We start from the raw sequence: 27,137 nt of genomic DNA, 5'->3' as shown, positions 1-27,137 counted from the left end.
GATCTTATCTTATGTAATGAAATACGTTTGAAAGTTGTAAATGTTCACCATGGGCAGAGGGTCCTGCATGTTGAGCATGCGGTACAGGTTGTTGACTATCTCTCTGTGGTCGTAGTTGGGGATCTTGCAGGCCCAGCCCGTCCCGATGCCCTCGGCCCCGTTCACCAGCACCAGAGGGAGGATGGGGATGTACCACTCTGGCTCCACCTTCTGGTTGTCATCGAACAGGAACTTCAGCAGGCTGGAGTCCATCGCTGGGAACAACATCTTGGCCAGGGGACTGAGGAAGTGACATAACTTCATAATAAATACATTTTTAAAGCATTTTGAGTTTTAATGTGTTTTATGAAAGGTGATGTATAAACAAAGTTTACATGAAATGTATCATTAACCTTTTTTTAAATCAAGCAGGTATGACTGCACTTCAGGATGGCACAATGGCCCATACAAATCATTCAACAAGTAGACCAATCAAATAGCTAGCACAAATCTGTTTTGACCCTCGGAGGCATTACCTGAGCATGGTGAAGATGTAACGGGGGCTGGCAGCATCCTTGCCCCCGTTTATGCGGGTACCAAACTGACCCAGCGGCTGCAGGATGTTGACGTTGTTGCTGCCCACAAAGTTCTGGGCCAAGTTCACAATCGTCATCAACAGGGATTGCTGATCACACACATACAGAGGAACACATGTCAAAACAGTGTTGTTGTGGGAAACACAAAGTCTCTTCAGACAGTATTGATTTAAAGTGGAAGATAGCTCTCTAAGTATATTTCATCAGTGGTGTAAAGTACTTAAGTAAATATACTTTAAAGTACTACTTATGGAGTTTTTTGGGGTATCTGTACTTTACTTTAATATTAATATATTTTGACAACTTTTACTTCACTACATTCCTAAAGAACATCATTTACTTTTTACACCATACATTTTCCCTGAAGTTTACGGACCTCTCCGTGATGGTAGGCAGACATCTCTGCTACTGAACCAGCCAGCTGAGCCACCTTCACCTCCCTCTTATCATTCCTCTTCATACAGGTGAACAGCACTTTCCTCTGGCCTGGCTTCAGACCTGCACACATGACATCATCAAAAGGGCACCACACCACACATCTCTTCAAAGGGGYTCACAAGTGGACCGCATGAGGAATAGGTGTCGCAACAAACAGCTAATGGGGATTCAAATAAACAAATGATACACGTCATCAATAGGGGACCACATCACACACAAACWATGCATCAAGAGGACAGTGAAGAACTCTGTTAAAAACAAGTTTCCAGGCTTCTCAGTTCCCTTATTAAACTTCAAAGCCATTTGACAACAAACACAACAACAAAAGCTACTAAGACAGAGTGTCCAGGGAGATAGTCTAGTGGATCGATGCATACGCACCGTCCACTAAGGATGGGATGGATCTCTCGTTGTCGGAGTTGGAGAAGAGGATGAGTTCTTTGTTGATGAAGTCGTTGTAGGAGAGGTGTTTCGCCTGCGTGCCGTACAGGTATTGCTGCATGGGGACAATAAAAGGATGAAATGTAAAGTGACTTGAATTAGGGCTATGATGTTGTTATGGTCTTATCAGTGCCACAAGGGAGAGCGGTGTCTACTTTGCATCAGCGACCGACAGCAAACAGAGTCATTTACAAAACTGTGTTCCGTGCAGGTATTGCTGTAGGATGAGACAGAAATAAACAGAATTGAAGCAGCGCTCTGATGATGTCACCGGTGTTAGACCTGGCTCTGATGGGATTCACATGGGGAAAGCAGCTGCTACTTTACATCAGTGATAGACAGTAGAGAATTTTCAGGAAATATTTCCATTTCAATGCTTAGGATATCTGGGTAACACAGACTGTACACAAATCCTCAGAGGCTTGTGAATCTGAGCCAGCTAAAGACTCTAAACAAGCTGCGATACATCATGGTCCAAGTAACTCCCATGGTGGAGAGATCCCTGTATAAAAACACAAACATCTAAACAYTCTACATCCTCTTCCTTTAATCAAACTCCAATATCAAAATGTCTCTCACTGGGTGCATCTCAATAGTCTGTTGCTTCCTCTCCTTGTCTCCTTTCCTTCATCTGCACTGATGTGAATGATCTGGACAGTCTCTCACAGTGCAGATGGAACCTAGACGTTTCAGTGAAGCACACTTGTGTGATGAGTAACCGCTGCAGAGACCTGAAGATTTACGCAATAGGAGGTATGCAAAACTTGATATACTGGCTGTATTTCTGCCTACTTGAATGGTGAATATCTCAGATACACGTGAAAACATGAAATGACACCGGGAATTGATAGAACATCACTCAGAGATGCACAAATACAATATAACACAAAAAAGTGGATAAATCTTTTGTTTATTAAGCTAAGCGGGCTAACAGTCTTCTCGGATTTGAACCCAGTCGGTCACACAGTCAGTCCCACTCACCTCTGGCAGGCCGTGCATCCTCCTCTGTCTCCTGTCCTCCATGAAGTTAGTGAGCCACTCCTTCCTGTCGTCAGTCTTCTTCTTACTGAACGCCTAGAGACAGACAGCAATAGATAGATCAGTTAGTGTCAGTCAAACGAAATCACTGTCAGTCCTCTCTCCATTTGGCAAGGATCTCTCAAGCAGAGCACTGACAAATCACAAAGTCAAAACAACATCTCAGGTGTGAGTTGATAGAAGGTTTGAAGAAAGCACTAAGTGTGTGCACAGCAATCCTAGCTTGAGGAATATATTTTCTAAAATGTTTTAGCCATTTCAGAATTGATTTTCTAACTTTTCTAGACATTTGTTCTGTACATTTACAGAAAGCGTGTTCAGAAGACCATGCCAGGGAAAAGGAGAGAGAGTGGTATCCATGTTAAACCCACCAGTGTGATGGCAGCATCGTCCTCTGTCCCGGCGTATCTAAACATGATCCGGTGTTTCTCCATGTCTGCAAAGTACTCCTTGGCCTCCTTGCTTGTGCTGGTACCCAAACCTGGAACACAAGCAATCAAACACTCAAACCCTTTTCACAGTACCGTGGCAACCCAAACTGTGCTGGCTGGCTCAGATATGTTTTCCCCACATTGTCCTTTCCAGCATGCTCCAGCAAATATGGTGGATGTATATTCAGGCCAGTACAGTAGAGCTTGGCTCGATTTGCCTCAGTAGTGTGAAACAGAATAGCTTCTAACAATAATGGTTAGTTTGGAGGAATATCCACATAGGATGAACAAACCTTTGTAGTACTTTATATGCCAGGTTTTAAAGTTGACTGTCTGTTTCTTCCATTCGTCAAACTCTGGAATGCTGTAGAAAGCATTCTCCTGTTTATTCTTGTTCACCTGCAGGAAAGAGTTAAAAGCAGCATTACAACCACGTTGTTTGTGTTTTATAACAGTTGAAAGTTAGTTGCCATAAGCTGAAATCAGAGGTCACGACTGTGTCATGTAGTCCTTGTCCTATGAGGGAGGTTTCAGCCGCTGTAGATTTGCAAACACTGAAGAGTTCAAGCCAAGTGGAAGTGGTAGGGAGAAAATTGGGTCTGGCTGTACCAATGTATGAGTCTTACTTTGACTATATAGAATGCGTGTAATAGCCCAGAACCCCTGGTATTACCTGCGTGAGTCTTACCTTAACGATGGGCGTGATGAACTCCTCCAGGAAGGTGTGTTTGAGCAGGGATGGCCAGTTGTGATGGAAGAAGTTGATGAGCAAACCCTTGATATGGGAGCCATCCTGATCCTGTCAGCAGATCATCAACACAAACACACACTATTAGTATGGATTGTTATGACCCAAGGGTGCATCCAAAATGATAGCCTATTCCATATGTAGTGCACTACTTTTGGTGCATTACACCATACTATATAGGGAATATCATGCCATTTCAGAGTAACCTTAGAGTGTAACTTCAACAAAACAAGGCTTTGAACATGCATACTGTATGAAAGATGCTTTACGCTCATTGTTGTTACAATTATTGATGATGAAAATCCCAAGACATCAGTCAATTGTAGACGTCAGTCGTTGGTGGGATTGATTAAGTGTTAGAACCTGATCGGTCATGATCATGATCTTGCCGTAGCGTAGGGATCTCAGAGACTCTGGGTCGTCGTAGCTCTTCTTGTACTGCAGACCCACGATCTTGATGATGTTGTTGATCTCTGCGTTCTCCATGATCTGGTGGGAAAGAGAAAAATGGATTGTGTCAGTGTTTCCCCTAACATAATATAGGCAGGGTGGGCTACCCTAGCTCTGGTGGAGTTTGGCCTCAGTTGACCTCAATTTCCTTTTCAGTTGATCTCAATTTCCTTTTCAGTTGATCTCAATTTCCTTTTCAGTTGATCTTTCATTCCTTTTCAGTTGACCTCAATTTCCTTTTCAGTTGACTCAATTTCTTTTCAGTTGACCTCATTTCCTTTTCAGTTGAACCTCAATTTCCTTTTCAGTTGATCTCAATTTTCCTTTTCAGTTGACCTCCAATTTTCCTTTTTCAGTTGATCTCAATTTCCTTTTCAGTTTGATCTGATGGTTATTGCCCCACTTTGGGAAATAATTGATGTAAATCCCTTCAGTAAGTATCTCTTTACAGATAATTTATTATTGCAGTGTACGTCTGATAGCTACTTGAATCATTTAGATTGTAATCACCCATACACTCTCCAGACAACTTTTTTTATTTTTTTTATTTCACCTTTATTTAACCAGGTAGGCTAGTTGAGAACAAGTTTCTCATTTGCAACTGCGACCTGGCCAAGATACACATAGCAATTTGACACAATACAACAACACAGAGTTACACATGGAATAAACAAAACATAAGTCATAATACATTAGAAAAATAAGTCTATATACAATGTGAGCAAATGAGGTGAGATGAGGTAAAGGCAGGTAAAGGCAAAAAAAGGCCATGGTGGCGAGGTAAATACAATATAGCAAGTAAAACCACTGGAATGGTAGATTTGCAGTGGAAGAATGTGCAAAGTAGAAATAATGGGGTGCAAAGGAGCTAAATAAATAAATAAATACCAGTAGGGAAGCGGTGTTGTTTGGGCTAAATTATAAATGGGCTATGTACAGGTGCAGTAATCTGTGAGCTGCTCTGACAGCTGGTGCTTAAAGCTAGTGAGGGAGATAAGTGTTTCCAGCTTCAGAGATTTTTTGCAGTTCGTTCCAGTCATTGGCAGCAGAGAACTGGAAGGAAAGACGACCAAAGGAGGAATTGGCTTTGGGGGTGACCAGTGAGATTACCTGCTGGAGCGCGTGCTACGAGTGGGTGCTGCTATGGTGACCAGTGAGCTGAGATAAGGCGGGGCTTTACCTAGCAGAAGACTTGTAGATAACCTGTAGCCAGTGGGTTTGGCGACGAGTATGAAGCGAGGGCAACCAACGAGAGCGTACAGGTTGCAAGGGTGGGTAGTGTATGGGGCTTTGGTGACAAACGGATGGCGCTGTGATAGATGGCATCCAGTTTGTTGAGTAGGGTGTTGGAGGCTATTTTATAGATGACATCATCGAAGTCGAGGATCGGTAGGATGGTCAGTTTTACGAGGGTATGTTTGGCAGCAAGAGTGAAGGATGCTTTGTTGCGATATAGGAAGCCGATTCTAGTTTAATTTTGGATTGGAGATGCTTAATGTGAGTCTGGAAGGAGAGTTTACAGTCTAACAGACACCTAGGTATTTGTAGTTGTCCACATATTCTAAGTCAGAGCCGTCCAGAGTAGTGATGCTGGACGGGCGAGCAGGTGCAGGCAGTGATCGATTGAATAGCATGCATTTAGTTTTACTTGCGTTTAAGAGAGTTGGAGGCCACGGAAGGAAGTTGTATGGCATTGAAGCTCGTCTGGAGGTTAGTTAACACAGTGTCCAAAGAGGGGCCAGAAGTATACAGAATGGTGTCGTCTGCGTAGAGGTGTATCAGAGAATCACCACAGCAAGAGCAACATCATTGATGTATACAAAGAAGAGAGTCGGCCCGAGATTGAACCCTGTGGCACCCCTCAAGACTGCCAGAGGTCCAGACAACAGGCCCTCCGATTTGACACACTGAACTCTATCAGAGAGTAGTGGTAACCAGGGCGAGGCAATCATTTGAGAAACCAAGGCTGTCGAGTCTGCCAATAAGAATGTGGTGATTGACAGAGTCGAAAGCCTTGGCAGGTCGATGAATACGGCTGCACAGTAATGTCTCTTATCGATGGCGGTTATGATGTCGTTTAGGACCTTGAGCGTGGCTGAGGTGCACCAATGACCAGCTCTGAAACCAGATTGCATAGCGGAGAAGGTACGGGTGGATCGAAATGGTTGGTGATCTGTTTGTTAACTTGGCTTTCGAAGACCTTAGAAAGACAGGGTAGGATAGATATAGGTCTGTAGCAGTTTGGGTCGAGGTTTCACCCCCTTTGAAGAGGGGGATGACCGCGGCAGCTTTCCAATCTTTGGGAATCTCAGATGATACGAAAGAGAGGTTGAACAGGCTAGTAATAGGGGTTGCAACAATTTGGCAGATAATTTTAGAAAGAGAGGGTCCAGATTGTCTAGCCCGGCTGATTTGTAGGGGTCCAGATTTTGCAGCTCTTTCGAACATCAGCTATCTGGATTTGGTGAAGGATAAATGGTGGGGCTTTGGCGGGTTGCTGTGGAGGGTGCCGGGCAGTTGACCGGGTAGGGGTAGCCAGGTGGAAAGCATAGCCAGCCATAGAGAAATGCTTATTGAAATTTCTCAATTATAGTGGATTTATCTGGTGGTGGACAGTGTTTCCTAGCCTCAGAGTAGTGGGCAGCTGGGAGAGGTGCTCTTATTCTCCATGGACTTTACAGTGTCCCAGAACTTTTTTGAGTTAGTACTACAGGATGTAAATTTCTGTTTGAAAAAGCTAGCCTTAGCTTTCCTAAATGCCTGTGTATATTGGTTCCTAACTTCCCTGAAAAGTTGCATATCACGGGGGCTATTCGATGCTAATGCAGAACGCCACAGGATGTTTTTGTGCTGGTCAAGGGCAGACAGGTCTGGAGTGAACCAAGGACTACATCTATTCCTAGTTCTACATTTTTTGAAATGGGGCATGCTTATTTAAGATGGTGAGGAAGGCACTTTTAAAGAATAGCCAGGCATCATCTACTGACGGGATGAGGTCAATGTCATTCCAGGATACCCCGCCAGGTCGATTAGAAAGGCCTGCTCGCAGAAGTGTTTTAGGGGCGTTTGACAGTGATGAGGGGTGGTCGTTTGGTCGCAGACCCATTACGGATGCAGGCAATGAGGCAGTGATCGCTGAGATCTTGATTGAAAACAGCAGAGGTGTTTGGAGGGCGAGTTAGTTAGGATGACATCTATGAGGGTGCAGGTGTTCACGGATTTGGAGTTGTACCTGGTAGGTTCATTGATAATTTGGTTAGATAGAGGGCATCAAGCTTAGATTGTAGGATGGCCGGGGTGTTAAGCATGTCCACTTTAGGTTACCTAGTAAATCAAATCAAATTTTATTTGTCACATACACATGGTTAGCAGATGTTAATGCGAGTGTAGCGACAATGCTTGTGCTTCTAGTTCCGACAACTGCAGTAATAACCAACAAGTATCTAACCTAACAATTCCACAACTACTACCTTATACACACAAGTGTAAAGGCATAAAGAATATGTACATAAAGATATATGAATGAGTGATGGTACAGAACGGCATAGGCAAGATGCAGTAGATGGTATAGAGTACAGTATATACATATGAGATGAGTAATGTAGGGTATGTAAACAAAGTGGGCATAGTTTAAAGTGGCTAGTGATACATGTATTACATAAAGATGGCAAGATGCAGTAGATGATATAGAGTACAGTATATACATATACATATGAGATGAGTAATGTAGGGTATGTAAACATTATATTAAGTGGCATTGTTTAAAGTGGCTAGTGATACATTTTTACATAATTTCCATCAATTCCCATTATTAAAGTGGCTGGAGTTGAGTCAGTATGTTGGCAGCGGCCACTAAATGTTAGTATTGGCTGTTTAATAGCACGAGCTCAGAAGATAGATGGGGGGCAATCAATTCATATATGGTATCGAGGGCACAGCTGGGGGCAGAGGGAGGTCTATAGCAGGCGGCAACAGTGAGAGACTTGTTTCTGGAAAGGTGAATTTTTAGAAGTAGAAGCTCGAATTGTTTGGGTACAGACTTGGATAGTAATACAGAACTCTGCAGGCTATCTTTGTAGTAGATTGCAACACCGCCCCCTTTGACAGTTCTATCTTGGCGGAAAATGTTATAGTTAGCGATGGAGATCTCAGGGTTTTTGGTGGTTTTCCTGAGCCAGGATTCAGACACGGCTAGGACATCCGGGTTGGCAGAGTGTGCTAAAGCAGTGAATAAAACAAACTCAGGGAGAAGGCTTCTAATGTTAACATGGATGAAACCAAGGCTTTTACGGTTACAGAAGTCAACAAATAAGAGCACCTGGGAAGTGGGAGTGGGGCTAGGCACTGCAGGACCTGGATTAACCTCTACATCACCAGAGGAACAGAGGAGAAGTAGGATAAGGGTACGGCTAAATGCTATACGAACTGTCCGTCTAGCACGTTCGGAACAGAGATTAAAAGGAGCAGTTTTCTGGGCTCGATAGCATAGATTCAAGGCATAGTGTACAGACTAAGGTAAGGTAGGATGTGAGTACATTGGAGGTAAACCTAGGCATTGAGTAATGATGAGAGAGATATAGTCTCTAGAGAAGTTTAAACCAGGTGATGTCATCGCATATGTAGGAGGTGGAACAACATGGTTGGTTAAGGCATATTGAGCAGGGCTAAAGGCTCTGCAGTGAAATAAGACAGTAATCACTAACCAGGACAGTAATGGACGAGGCATATTGATATTAGAGAGAGGCATGCGTAGCCAAGTGAACATATGGGCTCAACCTAACGGCTCTCTAGACACTCACCTGTTTGTGTGTGGCCTCTCGTACATTCAGGATCTTTCCTCTTAGTGGGAAGACACCATAGCGATCTCGCCCGATGACGCCGAGCCCGGAGACGGCCAGGGACTTGGCTGAGTCTCCCTCAGTCAGGATCAGAGTGCATTCAGACGAGTGTTTACCACCTGGGGGTGAAGACAGAGGTAAAACGTGCAGTTGAGTGAGTGTTTAAACAGTGTTTTTTTTATTATATATTTTTTGGGGGAATATCCAAAACATACAATATACTTGCAGTGAAGCCGCTCAACAACTACACCAGTCATCCAACAGACTCCCATTCAGAGCGACACACAGAAGCATCCAGGGTCCACGCCCTGCTCAAGGGCACGTCAACAGATCTTCCCACAAGGCCAAAAAAGACAGGGACGCAAACCCTCCAAGATCCCCCCACAGTTCCACATAGCTGTCCCTCCACCATCCGAGACCCCTCCCACAGCCACCCTGGCCCCCAAGAAAAAGTCAATAATAAAAAAGAAAATGAATTCCATTCCCCACCCCCAAGAACCCCCCCAATGCACCAACAACCAATAAAATTAACTCATGAGAAAAAAGAAAAAGACAAAAGAAAACAACAACGCAAATAAAACAACTAAAGACATCAAGGACAACTAAAACCATAACAGCAAGGTCAACTGTATATGTTTGAGTGCATGTCTGGCACTATTTACATGTGTGTGTGTCCGTGTATGTGTGTATTTGAATGAGAGTGTGTGTATATGCATGTGTACAAACACCTGCACGGCATCAGCCTCAGGTAAACCAGCATTAGCTGTAAAAACACTGCCCCTCATTGTCATTCAGACTTTTTTATTATGTTTTATTTTTTATACTTTTATATTTGACCATCATTCTATCTCCCGCCCAGCAACTCCACTCCCACCTGTCTCCAATTCCACATCCCAACCCTCAGCTTCCCTCAGCCCATCCCACCTAGCATCTGCTGGCTACTCTCTTCGGTTTTCTACACAACATACACTACCGTTTAAAGTTTGGGGTCACTGAGAAATGTCCTGTTTTTGAAAGAAAACTTTTTTTTTTTCTCATTTAAATAACATCAAATTGATCAGAAAGACAGTGTAGACATTGTTAATGTTGAATGAGTATGTAGCTGGAAACAGAAGATTTTTATAATATCTACACATAGGCGTACAGCGGCCCCATTATCAGCAACCATCACTCCTGTGTTCAAATGGCATGTTGTGGTAGCTAATCCAAGTTTGTCATTTTAAAAGGCTAATTGATCATTAGAAACCCTTTGCAATTATGTTATCACACAGCTGAAAACTGTTGTCCTCATAAAGAAGCAATAATAAACTGGCCTTCTTTAGAACGATTGAGATCTGGGCATCAGCATTTGTGCGTTCGATACAGGCTCAAAATGCAGAAACAAAGAACTTTCTCCTGAAACTCATCAGTCTATTTTGTTCTGGAAATTAAGGCTATTCCATGCGAGAAATTGCCAAGAAACTGAAGATCTCGGTAAAACACTGTGTACTACTCCCTTCACAGACCAGCGCAAACTGGCTCTAACCAGAAATAGAAAGAGGAGTGGGAGGCCCCGGTGCACAACTGAGCAAGAAGACAAGTACATTAGAGTGTCTAGTTTGAGAAACAGATGCCCTCACAAGTCCTCAACTGGCAGCATCATTAAATAGTACCCGCAAACACCAGTCTCAACGTCAACAGTGAAGAGGAGACTCTGAGATGCGTGCTTCTAGGCAGAGTTCCTCTGTCAAAGAAAGTTGCAAAGAAAAGCCACACCTCAGACTGGCCAATAAAAAGAAAACAATAAACAGAAAATAAGATGGTCAAAAGAACACACGACACTGGACAGAGAACTCTGCTAGAAGGCCAGCATCCCAGAGTCCCCTCTGCACTGTTGATGTTGAGACTGTGTTTTGCGGGTATTATTTAAATGAAGCTGTCAGTGAGAGACTTTCTGCTCAATTAATGTTTTTTAATGGACAAAAATTGCTTTTCTTTCAAACACAAGGAGCATTTCTAAGGACCCAAACTTTTGAACTGGTAGTGTATAATCTTTCAACTACGTGGGATGTTTAACGTACAATTTCAATCTATGTTAACGAATAGAATCCACAGATGCCAGTTGAGATGAATACTTTTACTTAGATGTATTAGTATAGTAATTGACTGACCAAGTCTCTCCAGAATCTCCTAAAAGTAATATATTTCTATGGGTCAATTTTAGATAAAATGTTTTGCATTTTCAGCCATTCCTGAACCTGAGACCAGAAACAGGCTACCTGAGGGCAATACCAAAATAAATGGTCTATTGATTCTGTATCCTCACAACAAAATCTGCAGAGCTTTGATGATTTTATGCCCCAAATATTCAACATTTTGTTGGTGGCAAGAATTCTATATAATAATTTTAGCTGAAAAACACYAAGTCTTGAATCTTGCATTGTTTTATATATCAAGTCATACACCCTGTACCATGGAATCGGTACATAAAAAAATCTCTTCCCAACTATTTTGCAATCTGTGTGGTACAGTTGTCAGCATACTGGACCTCAAATGAAACTGGTATACTTTCCTATTTATGCDATTTTTATTCCTCTGCCAGTTTTGATCCTTTATATTTGGCAGAAAGACCAGTTCCCCATCTCCTCCCGCTGCCACCTGCCTCCTCCATTTTTGGGTTAATGCTGTAATCAATTGTTTGTACTCTTGGAATGAGCAGACCTTCCCGTACAATTCTGATAACTCCATGAAAGACATAACTCTACRATTCCAATTTACAATATCATTTAAGAACAAAATACCCTTTTCAAACATCTTTCCCATAAATACAGTTATTTCATCAACCAGCACATTTGAGTTCAGCCATAATATTTGTTCTATCTTTTCAGGGGGATGAAATGTAAAATTGTAGCCAGCTCTGCAATGCTTGTTTGAAAAAGAGAGAAAATGAGACATGGCAATCTGCATAAAGGCAAAAAGGCCATTTTTAAACAATGAGCTTTTCTTAGTAATCTACTTGAGAACCATTTAGGGTTCAAGTAAAACTTTTGATAAGTGAAGTTTTTAGAGAGAGGTTTAGTGCTTTTATATGTAATACTCTCAACCCACCCAATTCATATTCATTATATAGATAGGTACGCTTTATTTTGTCTGGTTTAGTATCCCAGATAATGCAAAATATTTTTTGCTCATATGATTTAAAAAACGAATCATCAGGAGTAGGCAGCAGAGTAAACTGAGATATGCCTAAGGAGTTAATCAGGGCKATTTTTCCATAAATAGACAGGTATTTACCTCTCCATGGTTGCAGGATCTTGTCTATTTTTAGTTTTCTATTGAAATTCATTGTTGAGAGCTTATTTATATATTTTGTGATATGAATACCAAGTTTGTCTACTTCACCATCAGCCCATTTTATAGGAAAACTGCAGGGTAATGTAAAAGTTGGATTTTTTAAAGATCCAATACGTAATATTGTACACTAATCATAATTAGGTTTTAGTCCAGAGTCCAGAAAAGTTATCTAGATCTTCAATGAGACATTGCAGGGAACTAGCTTGCGAACTTAATATAATACTTGAGTCGTCGGCATACATGGACACTTTCGTTTTTAAGCCTTGGATTTCTAATCCTATAATGTTGTTATTGGATCTCATTTTAATAGGTAGAATTTCGATGGCCATAACGAATAGATATGGTGACAGCAGACATCCTTAACTTCTCTTAACAATTCCAAACTCTCGGAGAAGCAGCCGCTATCTACTATTTTACACCTGGGGTTGCTATACCCACTTTTACCCATTTTATAAGAGAATTACCAAAATCGAAAAAAATCCAGGCATTTATAAATAAAATCCAGTCTTACTTTATCAAATGACTTTTCAAAATCCACTATAAATACCAGGCCTGGCTTCTTATATGTTTCATGATGTTCTATTATTTCTAGTAGTTGTCGTATATTATCTCCAATGTATCGTCCATGTAAAAAACCTGTCTGATCAGGATGAACAATACCTGGTTAAACCCTTTTAATTCGGAGTGCTATGCATTTCACAAGTATTTTTGCATCACAACATTGACGTGTAAGGGGCCTCCAGGTTTTTTTTTAATAGACGGACCTTTATATTTGCCATCTGGGTCTTGTTTTAATAATTGTGAAATCAGACCTTCCTGCTAAGTACCTGACAGACAACCATTTCTATAGGAGTAGTTAAAACAATCTAACAATGGAGCTTTTAGTATATCAAAAAAGGATTGATATACAGTTGAAGTCGGGAGTTTACATACACCTTAGCCAAATACATTTAAACTCAGTTTTTCACAATTCCTGACATTTAATCCAAGTAAAAATTCCCTGTTTTAGGCCAGTTAGGATCACCACTTTATTTTAAGAATGTGAAATGTCAGAATAATAGTAGAGAGAATGATTTATTTCAGCTTTTATTACTTTCATCACATTCCCAGTGGCTCAGAAGTTTACATACACTCAATTAATATTTGATAGCATTGCCTTTAAATTGTTTAACTTGGGTCAAACATTTCAGGTAGCCTTCCACAAGTTTCCCACAATAAGTTGGGTGAATTTTGTCCCATTCCTCCTGACAGAGCTGGTGTAACTGAGTCAGGTTGAGGCCTCCTTGCTCGCACACACTTTTTCAGTTCTGTCCACAAAGTTTCTATAGGATTGAGGTCAGGGCTTTGTGATGGCCACTCCAATACCTTGACTTTGTTGTCCTTAAGCCATTTTGATACAACTTTGGAAGTATGCTTGGGGTCATTGTCCATTTGGAAGACCCATTTGCGACCAAGCTTTAACTTCCTGACTGATGTCTTGAGATGTTTCTTCATATCCACATAATTTTTCTGCCTCATGATGACATCTATTTTGTGAAGTGCACCAGTCCCTCCCACAGCAAAGCACCCCCACAACATGATGCTGCCACCCCCGTGCTTCACGGTTGGGATGGTGTTCTTCGGCTTGCAAGCCTCCCCATTTTTCCTCCAAACATAATGATGGTCATTATGGCCAAACAGTTCTATTTTTTTTRTCATCAGACCAGAAGACATTTCTCCAAAAAGTACAATCTTTGTCCCCATGTGCAGTTGCAAACRGTAGTCTGGCTTTTTTATGGCGGTTTTGGAGCAGTGACTTCTTCCTTGCTGAGCAGCATTTCAGGTTATGTCGATATAGGACTTGTTTTACTGTGGATATAGATACCTTTGTACCTGTTTCCTCCAGCATCTTCACACGGTCCTTTGCTGTTGTTCTGGGATTGATTTGCACTTTTCGCACCAAAGTACGTTCATCTCTAGGAGACAGAACGCTTCTCCTTCCTGAGCGGTATGATGGCTGCGTGGTCCCATGGTGTTTATACTTGCGTGCTATTGTTTGTACAGATGAACGTGGTACCTTCAGGCGTTTGGAAATTGCTCCCAGGGATGAACCAGACTTGTGGAGGTCTTGGCTGATTTCTTTTGATTTTCCCATGATGTCAAGCAAAGAGGAACTGAGTTTGATGGTAGGCCTTGAAATACATCCACAGGTACACCTCCAATTGACTCAAATTATGTCAATTAGCCTATCAGAAGCTTCTAAAACCATGACAATTTTCTGGAATTTTCAAGCTGTTTGAAGGCACAGTCAAGTTAGTGTATGTAAACTTCTGAACCACTGGAATTGTGATACAGTGAATGATAAGTGAAATAATCTGTCTGTAAACAATTGTTGGAAAAATTACTTGTGTCTTGCACAAAGTCGATGTCCTAACCGACTTGCCAAAACTATAGTTTGTTAACAAGAAATTTGTGGAGTGATTGAAAAACGAGTTTTAATGACTCCAACCAAAGTGTATGTAAACTTCCGACTTCAACTGTACCTCTACCGGTATGCCATCAATCCCTGGGGGTTTTCCAGATTTAATAGCCTCAAAAAGTTCTTCCTCTGTAATTTGGCCTTCGCACTGATCTTTCTGTACATTTGTTAATTTTCAATTTTTTTTATTATTTGGAAAGAATTCCTTACCGTAATCTTCATTCAGTGGGAGAGGATGAGATGGAAAAGAGAACATCTGCTTAAAATATTTAGCTTCCTCTTTTAAAATATCATTTCAGGAATCATAGATGACTCCGTCTTCAGTAATGAGTTTCTGCAAATTATTTTTGTTAGCGTTCCTGTGTTGGAGATTCAGGAATAATTTTGTGCATTTTTCTCCATATTCCATCCAGTTTGCTTTATTTTTGTAATAGATTACATTAGATTGTTCTTGAATAAGTTCCTCAAGTTCTTTTTGTTTTTCCTCTAACTTATTTTGTATCTCTGTAGTATCCTTTTTATTGCTATCTACTATTAGTTCATGGATTTCCCTTGTTAGTCTTGTCTCTTTAGCCAGAAACTGCTTTTTTATTATTGATGAATATTGAATTGACTGACCTCTGAAGGTACATTTAAAGGTATCCCAAACAATAAGTGGATTTGCTGTTCCTATAATATACTGGAAAAATTCAGTTATAAATGATTTTGTCTCAGTTAAAAATAAGTTGTCCTCCAGTAAACTTTGATTAAATTTCCAATATCTCCATCCACGTGGAAACCCTATAAGAGTTATGTGAAGGCCAATTAGATGATGATCTGATCGCATTCTGTCTCCTATTAAAACTTTTTTAACCTTTGATGCAAGAGAGAAAGAGAGAATTAAGTCTCCTCCATGTATATCTCACTAGGTCAGAGTTTTTTTAAACTCCAAATATCCACTATTTCTAATGTGTCCATAATATTTGTAATTTCGTTAAGGACACGGTGTGATGAGTTTGTAGAGTGATTTCCTTTACGGTCCATTGAGGTACTTAACACTGTGTTATAGTCTCCTACCATAATGATTTGATCATTTGTTGCCTGTAAGTTCAATAAATTTGTATAAATATTTTTGAAGAAGTATGGATCATCCTGATTTGGACCATATAGATTAATGAGCCAAATCTTTTTCGTCCACTTTCATATTTTAAAAAATCCACCTTCCTTGCGAATCATTCCTAACTATTTGCACATTCAGATCGAAATTTMTGTTAATTAATATCATCACACTTTTTGAGTTCCTRTGTCCATGACAGAAAATTATTTCACCACCCAATTCCTTTTCCACGCAACTTCATCTAAGGATGTAGAGTGAGTTTCCTGTAAACAATATATGTTATATTCCTTTTCTTTTAGCCACAAAGACTGATCTTTTTTTATAATCTGCTAAACCGTTACAATTYTAACTGGCTATACTTATTTCACCTCTTACCATAACTAGATACTATTCTCAGTCTAAATTGTCCATAATTAGTGCCTGTAAAGTTACTGCCATCAGAGGTATTATGAGGTATCAAAACTAGAGCTTTCAAGTGTCTGATATTTACAATTCAAGAAATAGGTTCTAGCAATATATGTTTTATTCCCTTGCCTGTTTGCCTGTGAGCCAATGCAACAGATGTTAGAAAATTGAGATGATATTATGTGTGTAGTAAATCTGAGTAGGTTGATGTGTATGATATTGGATGTGATTTAGTGAGAGTGTATACGATGTCTGTATAAGTGTAAGATTATAATGTGTGCTGTCCAAATAAATAATAACTCAGCCAATTTGCATGGTTGAGTGTCTATGTGTGTAACATGTAGTGCGTATAACCTTAATATTCATGATGATAATTGTAATCCATATCGTATCACCGTCATAGCTGCATCATAATTACCTTTAACATCATTGAAAAACACATCCCAGCATTTCCACAGCAATTGACGTTTCACATGATCATGAAAGAGACCTTGCATTACTCTGGAGACGGCTTCACTACAATACAAATTTATCCTGTACAATATGTTATTATTCCCAAATGTCTCCATTCTGATATCTTTCCCTTGCTTGTTGTAAACATGTAGACAAATACATAGAAAAGATGGACAAACAAGAAACATATTCAATTATAGAACAGTGCTCGACAATAGAGAGAGAGAGAAGAGAAAAGAGAGAGAGAGAGAAGAGAAAAGAGAGAGTGAGAGAGGAGAGCGAGATCAGATGTGTGTGTGTATGTATAAGTCCGTATGTGTAAGTGAGCATGTAATTGAGTATGTGTGTGTTTATATCCACTTCATAGTGTTCAGATATTTTTACAGTTCCCATACTTTCTTTTTTTCGTAACCTGAAGTCCCTGTAGAATTTAGTACAGCCATGGTGTTACGGAGCTGTCTCGGAATAGCTGTCCATCTATAAAGAGTTTGTCCACAATGAGAAAGGCACGCTTACCCCTCTCCCTCTGTTGCCTCTGTACCGGATACAGTCTCTTGCGATGTTCGTTTATCTCCCTTGGAAACTGGTCATTGAGATCAAATTTGGTCCCTTTAAGCTCCCTTCCCCTGCTTTTGATCAGTTCCTTTTGTTGGTAGTGTTTAAATTTTGCAATAATCGGCCAGGGACCCTTGTTCTTGTCGCTCCGAGCTCCAAGTCTGTGTACACAGTGGAAAGCCACCTTGTTTACAGTCTCTAGAGGAAGTGTAAAATGGAGTAGACAATCCGTTTTAGAATTGTGGATTTTTACCTTGGCTGTGAGTGCCTTGTTCTCTCCTTGGAGCGTGAGAATTTTACTCTGGCCAAACCCCCTTAGCCCTGCTACCTCCTCACACAACTTTTCCAGTGTTGCATGGATTCCAGCCAGAGCACTAGCCTCTACTTCAAAGGTAGAGTAAATCATCCACGTCTGTAGATTCATCTGTTTTTCTTTTTTTTGGTCGGGTTAAAGTTATTTTGTGAGGTAGTCGGATCTTTCCATGATGGAGTATGTTGTTCCTCCATAGCTTAAAGCTGTTGGTACTCGTCGATTTCCCTCAGGATCTTCTTAGTATCCAGGTTGGCTCTTTACTGTTTTTCAAAAGTTTTTAACAATGCGCCTTTCCCACGACGACAACTGGTGTCTCTAATACAGCCACCTAGCACTGTTGTTTGGTTAGCGGTGTTTTCTAGCTGTTAAAAGCTAAACACGTCGCAGAATCCACGCAAAAACAAGTTTGGTATTCTTATTCAATTAACAGCGGTTTAGTTTTAATCAAAAATAACAAACAGGGTGTTTTCCAGCATACAGTGTTCAACTGCTCACTCTGATGACGTGTGACGACAATGAGGGAGGGGAAACAGTGTTCCCCTAATGTTTTATAAGTGGGGTGGGGCCCAACTGCCTAGCTCTGTTCCCCCAGCCTAATTAAATATCTTCAACTAGTGTCAATATAAACATTTGGTAAAATAGGCCCTCTTGGTGGATAAGTAGATTAGGAACATAGCAGGGCAGAGTAGTTGTGGTTGTCTTACCGGCATCGTTGGCGTCGTCCAGCTTGGGGATGCCTTTAATCTTGCTGTACTTCACTGAAGAACACTTCTTGTTGAGTTGTGTCTGGGCCTTGAACTTCACCCAGTTCAGGATACTCTCCACAATGCCACAGTTAGTCGCCTGCAGACAAAATAAAGAATTGAATATGATATATATCATTGTTTAATACTCCAGGTGAACTGAGAACACAAGAGGACATGGAACAGATTTTAGGATCATATGATATCAATTAAATCTAAATAACTTTACTTTCTCAGTAAGGAAACAGTGTATGTAGAGTAAATGCACAACATAGGATGTATACATGAAGGAGGTAGTGATATTTCATTGTGGTAAAGAAAAGTAATTTAAGAAGAAGAATCTCCTTACCGCTCTGATGAACTTCTCAGACAGAGGACACTTAGAACCAAAGCTCTTGGTTTGGAGGGTCATGTTCTCCTTGGTCTGGGAGTCAAAGGTCGGGTTCTCGATCAACGCATTCACAAACACCCAGATGTGGTTCTTCACCTGATGGAGAGAAAAACAAAGCATTAAGATTGACCAAACTTTACATTAGGTTGCTCCTATACCAGTGTACTAAGAATGTAATCACTAGTAACACTATTGTAGTAACATGACAGTAATAACACAGTAATAAGATGGCAATAACTAACCTGGAAGGGTTTGACTGAGACACCAGCTTTGTTCTTCTTCTTCACCACTTCTATCAGCTTGGCTACGATCTGGTCCACCACGTAATCAATGTGTCTGCCACCCTGAATGACACAAAACAAGCAGTGTAGTACATGAATCACTTTCTACCACATCAGACATGTTTTAAGTCATACTCCGAGATGTGAATACCATTAAGATGCACACTCAACCCAGTATATTTACACATGCAAATGGCACTTCATTTCTGTCCATTATTCCTAGATTGGTCAAGTCATAGTTTTCTAAATCAAAGGGTAGATTTCTGGTAAATAACAACATAATTCCCTGAGGGGATGTTACCTTGGTGGTGGCGATACTGTTGACGAAGCTGATCTGTTGGAATCCCTTCTCACTCATGGTGAGACACACCTCCCAACGCTCGTTGATGGACTCGTTGACCACCTTTAGGGCTACGCCCACCTCATCCAGCTTGTCCTTCACGTACAGGTCCACATAGCTGCGGAACCCAGTCACCTGGGAGGACGAGGACAGGTGAGAGGAGCCTAAACCGGGTCTGGATAGTGGCTCTGGTACTGGAAAGGTTATTAGCAAATGACATTGTATTGAAACAGGTGTAGTGAAATGAGCTGTTTTATTTCAAGTCAAAACATTCTGCCCAGGGTCTTCCAAGACTTGGCACCTTATGTACAGCATATAGTCTGTGTATATGGGACAGCCCATCTTACTATGTGCGGTTACATGGGGTAGGGAGACTTACAGGGAGTTTCTTCCCGTTGAGCATGACTTTGACGCCCTTGCAGGAGCCAGCAATGTCGTAAGCCCTCTTGGTGAGCAGAGCCACGATGTCCTTGTCCAGCTTCTCCATCTTGAACTTGGACAGGTCCGGCTGGAAGGTCACGCACGTGAAGTCGTCCCCGTCAAAGAACTTGATCTTGGGGTCGCTCGTCTTCCCCATGTTGTTCTGCCAGGTCTAAGGAGGGAGAGAGAAAGAGGGGGCGAGAAAAAGAGGGGAAAAGAGAGAGAAAGAAGGGGACAGAGATTGTCATGAAATGCACTACATTCTTCACATGTAAAGAAAACTAGAATTAAATATTGTGAATGGTGAAATTCCATCAAAGAGATACGAGTTAATAAAAAGCCTTGTGAAACTGATTGAACAAACTATCACTATCACTATATGAGTCATTTCATTGAAAGTGACAATTGTAGGACAAACCACAAAGACAACAACCATCTGGCTTACGAGAAATAACCGAAATTCCCCAAAACTATATAGACTCCTACAATATCACCATAAAAATCCTGGGAGACCACCCCCGACAGTGCAAATCAACTCATACTCACCCCCTTACATACTGTACTCCTACAAAACATCAATTGGAGTTCAGCTGTTTGAAGAACGTTATTTTCAAGGTTGACCAAACAACAGATGTCAATCACACTGTGCTTTCTCGTTGTCTGTACCTGTTTGAAGCTGTGTTTGTACTCTTTACAGGCAGTTTCCACTGTAAACTTTGTGCTGAAGATATTGCAGAGTTTAGCACCGTACCCGTTCCTTCCACCTAGCAGGAAAACAGAAGGGAGACATGCTTTCATCTATGGAGAGATTGTCCTTGAAGAGCTATAGTCATTCACTCATTCCAGTGTTGTGTTACTAAGCACTGCAAGGGGTACCACAAAACTATTCAGTTGAGATCATAAAAGCAGACAGTAAAAATGGTTTAGGTTGGATGTTCTGTCTGAAGCTTTATCGAAACCATATGAAATGGTGTTACACAAATGGACAATAATAAATAAATTAGATTCTCGTTTTCAGAATGATTTTGTCACCTGTGACTTTCTTCTGCTCGTCGTCGTAGTTACTGGAGGTGAGGAGGTGTCCGAAGATGAGAGCGGGAACATACATCTTCTCATCTTTGTGTTCCACCACGGGGATGCCTTTACCATTGTTCCAGATGGTGACGGTGTTGGACTCACTGAAGGAAGAGAGGAGGATGAACGGAGGAATAAACGTGGAGGAATAAACAAGGAGGGATAAACAATGCATGCCAAAGAACTTCACAGGACAGACAGAAGCATCATGACCCAACTTGAATAACCATTACGTATTTCCATTTAGATGAGTCAATTACTCACCACATGTTATGCACTGCAGTTATGCAAGCTAGCTTTAGCTTATGCTTTCAGTACAAGATCCATTCTCTGATCCTATGATTGGGTGGACAACATGTCAGTTCATGCTAGTTGTCTTAGGTCTCTCTTTATGTAGTGTTGTGGTGTCTCTCTTGCCGTGATGCGTGTTTTGTACTATTATTTTTGATTTTTTTATGTAATCCCTGCTCCCGTCCCCGCAGGAGGCCTTTTGCCTTCTGGTAGACCTTCATTGTAAATTAGAATTTGTTCTTAACTGACTTGCCTAGTTAAATAATGATTAAATAAAAAATAAAAATAAATGCTGCAACAGCTCTGATAGGTTGGAGGACGTCCTCCGGAAGTTGTCATAATTACTGTGTAAGTCTACGGAAGGGGCTGAGAACCATGAGCCTCCTAGGTTCAATTCAATGTACCCAGAGGAGGACAGAAGTTAGCTGTCCTCTGGCTACACCATGGTGCTATCCTACAGAGTGCTGAATATATTGTTAATATATTTAGTATAGTTTTAACTAAAAGGATAACTTTTTTAATGTTTCATTATTTTTATGAAATTCACTATGGATGGTCCTCCACTACCTCCTCTGAGGAGACTCCACTGGTCCAATGCCATTATTTTATATTATCTGATTTTATAGTAAGAAGAATATAATTGAACTTAGCTGAATGAAATAGAAAGGATACTTTGCCCATTCTGGAGTGAGTGCGAATATGAAGTGGCTAGGTTGAGAGTAAAAGTGATCATTTGAAACAGGCCTTATACATTAGACTTAGAGTTATCCGTATGCACTCGAAAAGCGAATGGAGGCCACTTTCCCGCAGGTTTGTTTTTCCCACTGGATTGTTTTTCACTCATACCGGGTAGGCTACTCTGGTTATTTCACTCTAAACATCAGCCCCTGTTTGAGGAGGCTGCTGAGCTACAGGTGATATTCTGACCAAACTCTCTATGTCCTAGGCTCTCCAACTAGGTTCCTGTAGCTACTCAGTGCTTAATTTGGGAAACCAAGTGAAATCTGTTCGGGAACATCAATAGTAACATGTTTTCACAACAAAACATATTTCAAGTGTTGACAATCCCTCTCTGCACACAGAAAGGAATGAAGGAGAGAGGGGAGGAGATGGTGGTGGTGAGATATTCCGTAGCTAAAGGTAATGTGTCAGTCGTGCATTATATGCAGTAGGCTATGTATTGTATAACGGCAAAACAATTATTTTAGTATATAGATTTATTTTTTTCGGGCTTGGGCTCATATATAGTTCTATGCGTATGCATACACACTAATATGCATATGGAGGTTTTGAATTAATCGTCACCTTATAAAGTGCTGTTCATTTCGTTGTGTAAAGGTGTCAGCATGCTTTAGTTCGGCTGGCGGCTAGCTGAAGTTGGCTAAGCGAACGAGTGTGCTCGCATACTCCCTTAAAAGACATTCGCTTGAAAAAAGAGAAATAAGCGGAAATAGTACCGTTTGTCCATTTTGAGACGCCGTAACCAGTATACACTTCCTCAAACTAGTCAGAATTAATCTAAGATAACTCAGTAAATGTCATTAATTCTGACGTTTTTGTCAAGAAGATCTTAGTTGCGCAATTTTACATCTCACTAAGATGTTTTATTTGGAAATACTGTACCAAACAATGTGCATGAAAACAAGTCTCTCATTGAATGACAAGAAAGACTTTCCTGAAGAATCCTTACTGTTGACCTATCACCGACGAAGGGGTGTAGACTTTTTTTATTGAACTTTTATTTAACTAGGCAAGTCAGTTTTAAGAACAAATTCCTATTTACAATGACGGCCTCAGTGACTTGCCTCAAGAAAAAAAATTGTGCCCCCGAACAACTGACAAACCCCTCACCGAATTCCGAAACGAACAAAAACATCACAAAATGTTGTCATAATATATGCACAAACTCTTCTGAACTGTTTCAACTGGGAAGCATGTGGACACCTTTAGGCTTTGAAACAACATCCACAATGAGCATGTATCCACTCAGTTTCAACCCATTGTTGAACTCCTTTCTTCAAATTGATCACAGTGAGGTGAGTTTTAAACGCACATACTGTTTTGATGATGCGTTTGATGTGATTTTCAATAACATTTGCATTGAGTGGTTAGAGGGACAATCGAGCACTGAGTACCAGGCAATTAGCGACCTGATAATCATTAGGGAGTTCTGGACTCCCAACGCATGTCCTGAGTGCATAAGATGAGAGATATGACAGGGCCTTATAGGGAGAAGACTGGGAGCTCTGCTGAAGGACACTGGTGCTAAGCGGTCTGCTCTTTCTCTCTCTGTGTGTGGAGACAGAAGCCCCAGAGGAATGCGTGTGCGTTCGGCAGATTGCTGTGGTTTTCGTGCCGTAGGTGAACAGCATGTTAAATGAGCTCCCTGAATTCCAGAACTGACTGTTCATTAAGACCTACCCAGAGATCTATCAGCCTCCACAGTACCACCCTGTCTCTCTCTCTATCCAGAGATCTATCAGCCTCCACAGTACCACCCTGTCTCTCTCTCTACCCAGAGATCTATCAGCCTCTCACAGAACACCTTTCTCTCTCTCTACCCCAGAGATCTATCAGCTCCCACAGTAACCACCTGTCTCTTCTCATCCAGCAGATCTATCAGCCTCCACAGTACACCCTGTCTCTCTCTCTCCAGAGATCTATCAGCCTCCACAGTACCACCCTGTCCTCTCTCTCTACCCAGAGATCTATCAGCCTCTCACAGTCACACCCTGTCTCTCTCTCTACCCAGAAATCTATCAGCCTCCACAGTACCACCCTGTTCTCTCTCTCTACCCAGAGATCTATCAGCCTCCACAGTACCACCCTGTCTCTCTCTCTACCAGAGATTCTATCAGCCCCACAGTACCACCTGTCTTCTCTCTCCCCAGAGATCTACAGCCTCACAGTACTCCTGTCTTCTCTCCTCTACCCAGAGATCTATCAGCCTCTACGTACCTCCTGTTCTCTCTCTCTAACCCAGAGATCTATCAGCCTCTACAGTACCTCCCTGTCTCTCTCCTCATCTACCCAGAGATCTATCAGCCTCTACAGTACCTCCTGTCTCTTCTCTCTCTCTCTACCCAGAGATCTATCAGCCTCTACAGTACCTCCTGTTCTCTCCTCTCTACCCAGAGATCTATCAGCCTCTACAGTACCATCCTGTCTCTTCCTCTCTACCCAGAGATCTATCAGCCTCACAGTACTCCTGTCTCTCTCTCTCTCTCTACCCAGAGATCTATCAGCCTCTCAGTACCTCCCTGTCTCTCTCTCTCTACCCAGAGATCTATCAGCCTCCACAGTACTCCCTGTCTCTCCTCTCTCTACCCAGAGATCATTCAGCCTCCACAAGTACCCCTGTCTCTCTCTCTGATCTCTACCCAAGAGATCTATCAGCCTCCACAGTACTCCCTGTCTCTCTCTCTCCAGACCGATCTACAGCATCCACAGTACCTCCCTTCATTCTCTTCCAGAGATCTATCAGCCCTCACAGTACCTCCTGTCTCTCTTCTCCCAGAGATCTAATCAGCCTCCACAGTACCTCCATGTCTCTCTCCTCTCCATTGTCCTGTTATCTCCCACACACCCTCCTTCCTCTCTTCCATCTCCTCTTCTCTCTTATCTTACCTCTCCTCTCCTTCTCCACCGCTCCCCTCTCATCTCTTTCTCCTCTGGCGCTTCTCTCCTCCACGTCTTCACTCTGTTCTCCCTAAACCCCTCCACTAAAACCCCTTGCTGTTAGCTAACTACCAAGGCCACCAACAACTGTGCCACGGATCAACCTACAGCTAAATACTCAGCTGAACCATGCACAATGCAGACTTTAACACAAACATACACACACACACACCACACAGGCATCAGATCACTTCAACAAAATGGATGCTCTGCATTTTCAAAGACATCCTCCCACAGAAAAATCSTCATGCCTTGATACAGTGCCRTCAGAACGTATTCACACACCTGGACTTTTTCAAATTTTGTTGCATTTCAGCCTGAATTTAAAATGTATTAAATGTAGATGTGTTTGTCACTGGCCTACACACACAATACCCCATTATGTCAAAGTGGAATAATGTTTTTTGAAATCTTACAAATTCATGAAAAATTWAAAGCTGAAATGTCTTGAGCTATTAAGTATTCAACTCCTTTATTACAGCAAGCCTAAATTAGTTTAGGAGTAAAAATATGCTTAACAAGTCACAAAATAAGTTGCATGGACTCACTCTGTGTGCAAAAATAGTGTTTAACATAATTTTTTAATGACTACCTAATTTCTGTACCCACACATACAATTATCTGTAAGGTCCCCCAGTCGAGCAGTGAATTTCCAATACAATACATTACTAAGTACCACTCTCCATATTTATTTTGAAGCATAGTGGTTGCTTTCCACCAGAAACTGGTAGATTAATTCACCTTTCAGCTGGACAATAACCGAAAACACAAAGCCAAATATAAACTGGAGTTGCTTACCGAGAAGACAGTAAATGTTCCTGAGTGGCCGAGTTACAGTTTTAACTTAAATCTGCTTGAAAATCTACAGAATGACTTGAAAATAGTTGTCTAGCAATGATCAACAACCAATTTGAAAGAGCTTGAAGAATTTGTTAAAAGAATAATGGGCAAATATTGTAAATAGTGTAAGGTCTTACCCAGAAACACTCACAGCTGTAAAGAAGTGTGAATAGTTATGTAAATAAGATATTTATGTATTACATTTTTTTAAATAAATTTGCATAAAAATAAAAAATAAATTACCTTTGTCATTATTGGGTATTGTGTGTAGATGGGTGAGAAAAAAACATGCATTTAATCTACTACTTACTTTACGCTGTAAAGTAACTAAATGTGGAATAAGTCATGGGGTAGGAATACTTTCTGAAGGRACTGTATATTTATAAGGCTATTGGGTTTTATTTTATTGGTCAACCAGAACCATTTCCACCTAATGCCGCTAAAATATCAATCATTTAACGGCAAGAAGTCTAGAGACCCAGGCAGCATGACAATCTGATGGCATTAAAGAGTGAAAGCATCATGTTACATTTATTTTTTTAATCGTCTAAACAGCCACTCACTCAACTACCTCAAAGTGATGCTTGAAAGGGCTTTCACATTCTAACAGCAAAAATGGCAATGGGCGAGCCATTGTTTTCCAATGAAGGGAAGCGGCTGCACCTACCTAGGCAGCATGCACTGCGCATTTCTTTTGAGGTGGCGCTGCTATGCTCAAATGATTTGACTCCTACGCACGAGCTGAGGGCTTTGCCGAAACAAAACAGGACTGTTAAACAGAACTTATGATAATGACGGATTCATGACAGCTGCATCAGATAGAAGCTGCTGTGCCTACCTAAGCCACATGCACAGTACGGTTTTTGGACTTGACTAATGATTGACAACTGCTTACTGGTCATGTGTACTTACGGATCAATGGAGATCTTTATGGTCGACATGCTCTTATCCCGTTGTTTGTTGTCGGCCGCGTTGACTGTGGAGTAGAGAAAATCATGTTCACATGAAAAGTAGTACACTGCAGGGATTCAATTGTGTTGATAGAAACTATCGAAAAGATACTTGGTACTGGCATTTTCATCAAGAGCTTTAGACACACTTGAGAATCAATAGCCTAAATGTTGTCTGGCCAATAAAATCCAAAACCACATCCTTTCAACACAGCAAGTCTCTCATACTGAAAACAGATTGAAAAGTCAAATAGCCTCAATCAAGTCTCCTGTGTGTTATACGGTTTGCATTATAAAGCCTTTGCTTTGGTTGTAATGTGACATTGTGTGACTGACCCTGTGTGAGTTATGTCTAGTCAGTAATTACAGAGACGTGGTAGGAACTAGTGAATATTTGAGCAACGAGGACAGACGGCTGTCATTACCTTATCACCACTATAAAACAGCTAAATGAGCACAGTGTGCGGACCAAAAAAACTTGATGTCTTCTCATGTCTCCTTCCATTGCATATGACCGAGTTCCAGGAGTTTGATCGCTCAAGGTACTGCCTGGTATA

General features: G+C 41.2%; 1 protein-coding gene across 2 annotated transcripts in view; it reads right to left on the bottom strand.

The window, feature by feature from the left end:
- Nucleotides 1–27,137, bottom strand: part of LOC111955011 (DNA topoisomerase 2-beta) — a 42,378-nt gene that overhangs the window by 7,923 nt on the left and 7,318 nt on the right. For both annotated transcript variants that reach the window (XM_023975024.2, XM_023975025.2), the window contains exons 4-21: nucleotides 26,543–26,606; nucleotides 20,780–20,925; nucleotides 20,414–20,511; nucleotides 19,707–19,919; nucleotides 19,289–19,462; nucleotides 18,949–19,050; nucleotides 18,665–18,802; nucleotides 18,277–18,415; nucleotides 8,921–9,078; nucleotides 4,035–4,160; nucleotides 3,612–3,722; nucleotides 3,217–3,322; nucleotides 2,864–2,973; nucleotides 2,436–2,528; nucleotides 1,395–1,509; nucleotides 952–1,073; nucleotides 516–664; nucleotides 49–280 (exon numbers count right to left, since the gene is read on the bottom strand). In XM_023975024.2, coding sequence (XP_023830792.1) covers nucleotides 49–280; nucleotides 516–664; nucleotides 952–1,073; nucleotides 1,395–1,509; nucleotides 2,436–2,528; nucleotides 2,864–2,973; nucleotides 3,217–3,322; nucleotides 3,612–3,722; nucleotides 4,035–4,160; nucleotides 8,921–9,078; nucleotides 18,277–18,415; nucleotides 18,665–18,802; nucleotides 18,949–19,050; nucleotides 19,289–19,462; nucleotides 19,707–19,919; nucleotides 20,414–20,511; nucleotides 20,780–20,925; nucleotides 26,543–26,606 — 2,396 coding nt within the window. The remainder of the gene's footprint in view (nucleotides 1–48; nucleotides 281–515; nucleotides 665–951; nucleotides 1,074–1,394; nucleotides 1,510–2,435; nucleotides 2,529–2,863; nucleotides 2,974–3,216; nucleotides 3,323–3,611; nucleotides 3,723–4,034; nucleotides 4,161–8,920; nucleotides 9,079–18,276; nucleotides 18,416–18,664; nucleotides 18,803–18,948; nucleotides 19,051–19,288; nucleotides 19,463–19,706; nucleotides 19,920–20,413; nucleotides 20,512–20,779; nucleotides 20,926–26,542; nucleotides 26,607–27,137) is intronic.

This window comes from Salvelinus sp. IW2-2015, linkage group LG30, assembly GCF_002910315.2.
Source record: "Salvelinus sp. IW2-2015 linkage group LG30, ASM291031v2, whole genome shotgun sequence".
Taxonomy (NCBI): domain Eukaryota; kingdom Metazoa; phylum Chordata; class Actinopteri; order Salmoniformes; family Salmonidae; genus Salvelinus; species Salvelinus sp. IW2-2015.
This window is presented reverse-complemented; position numbering and strand designations above follow the sequence as displayed.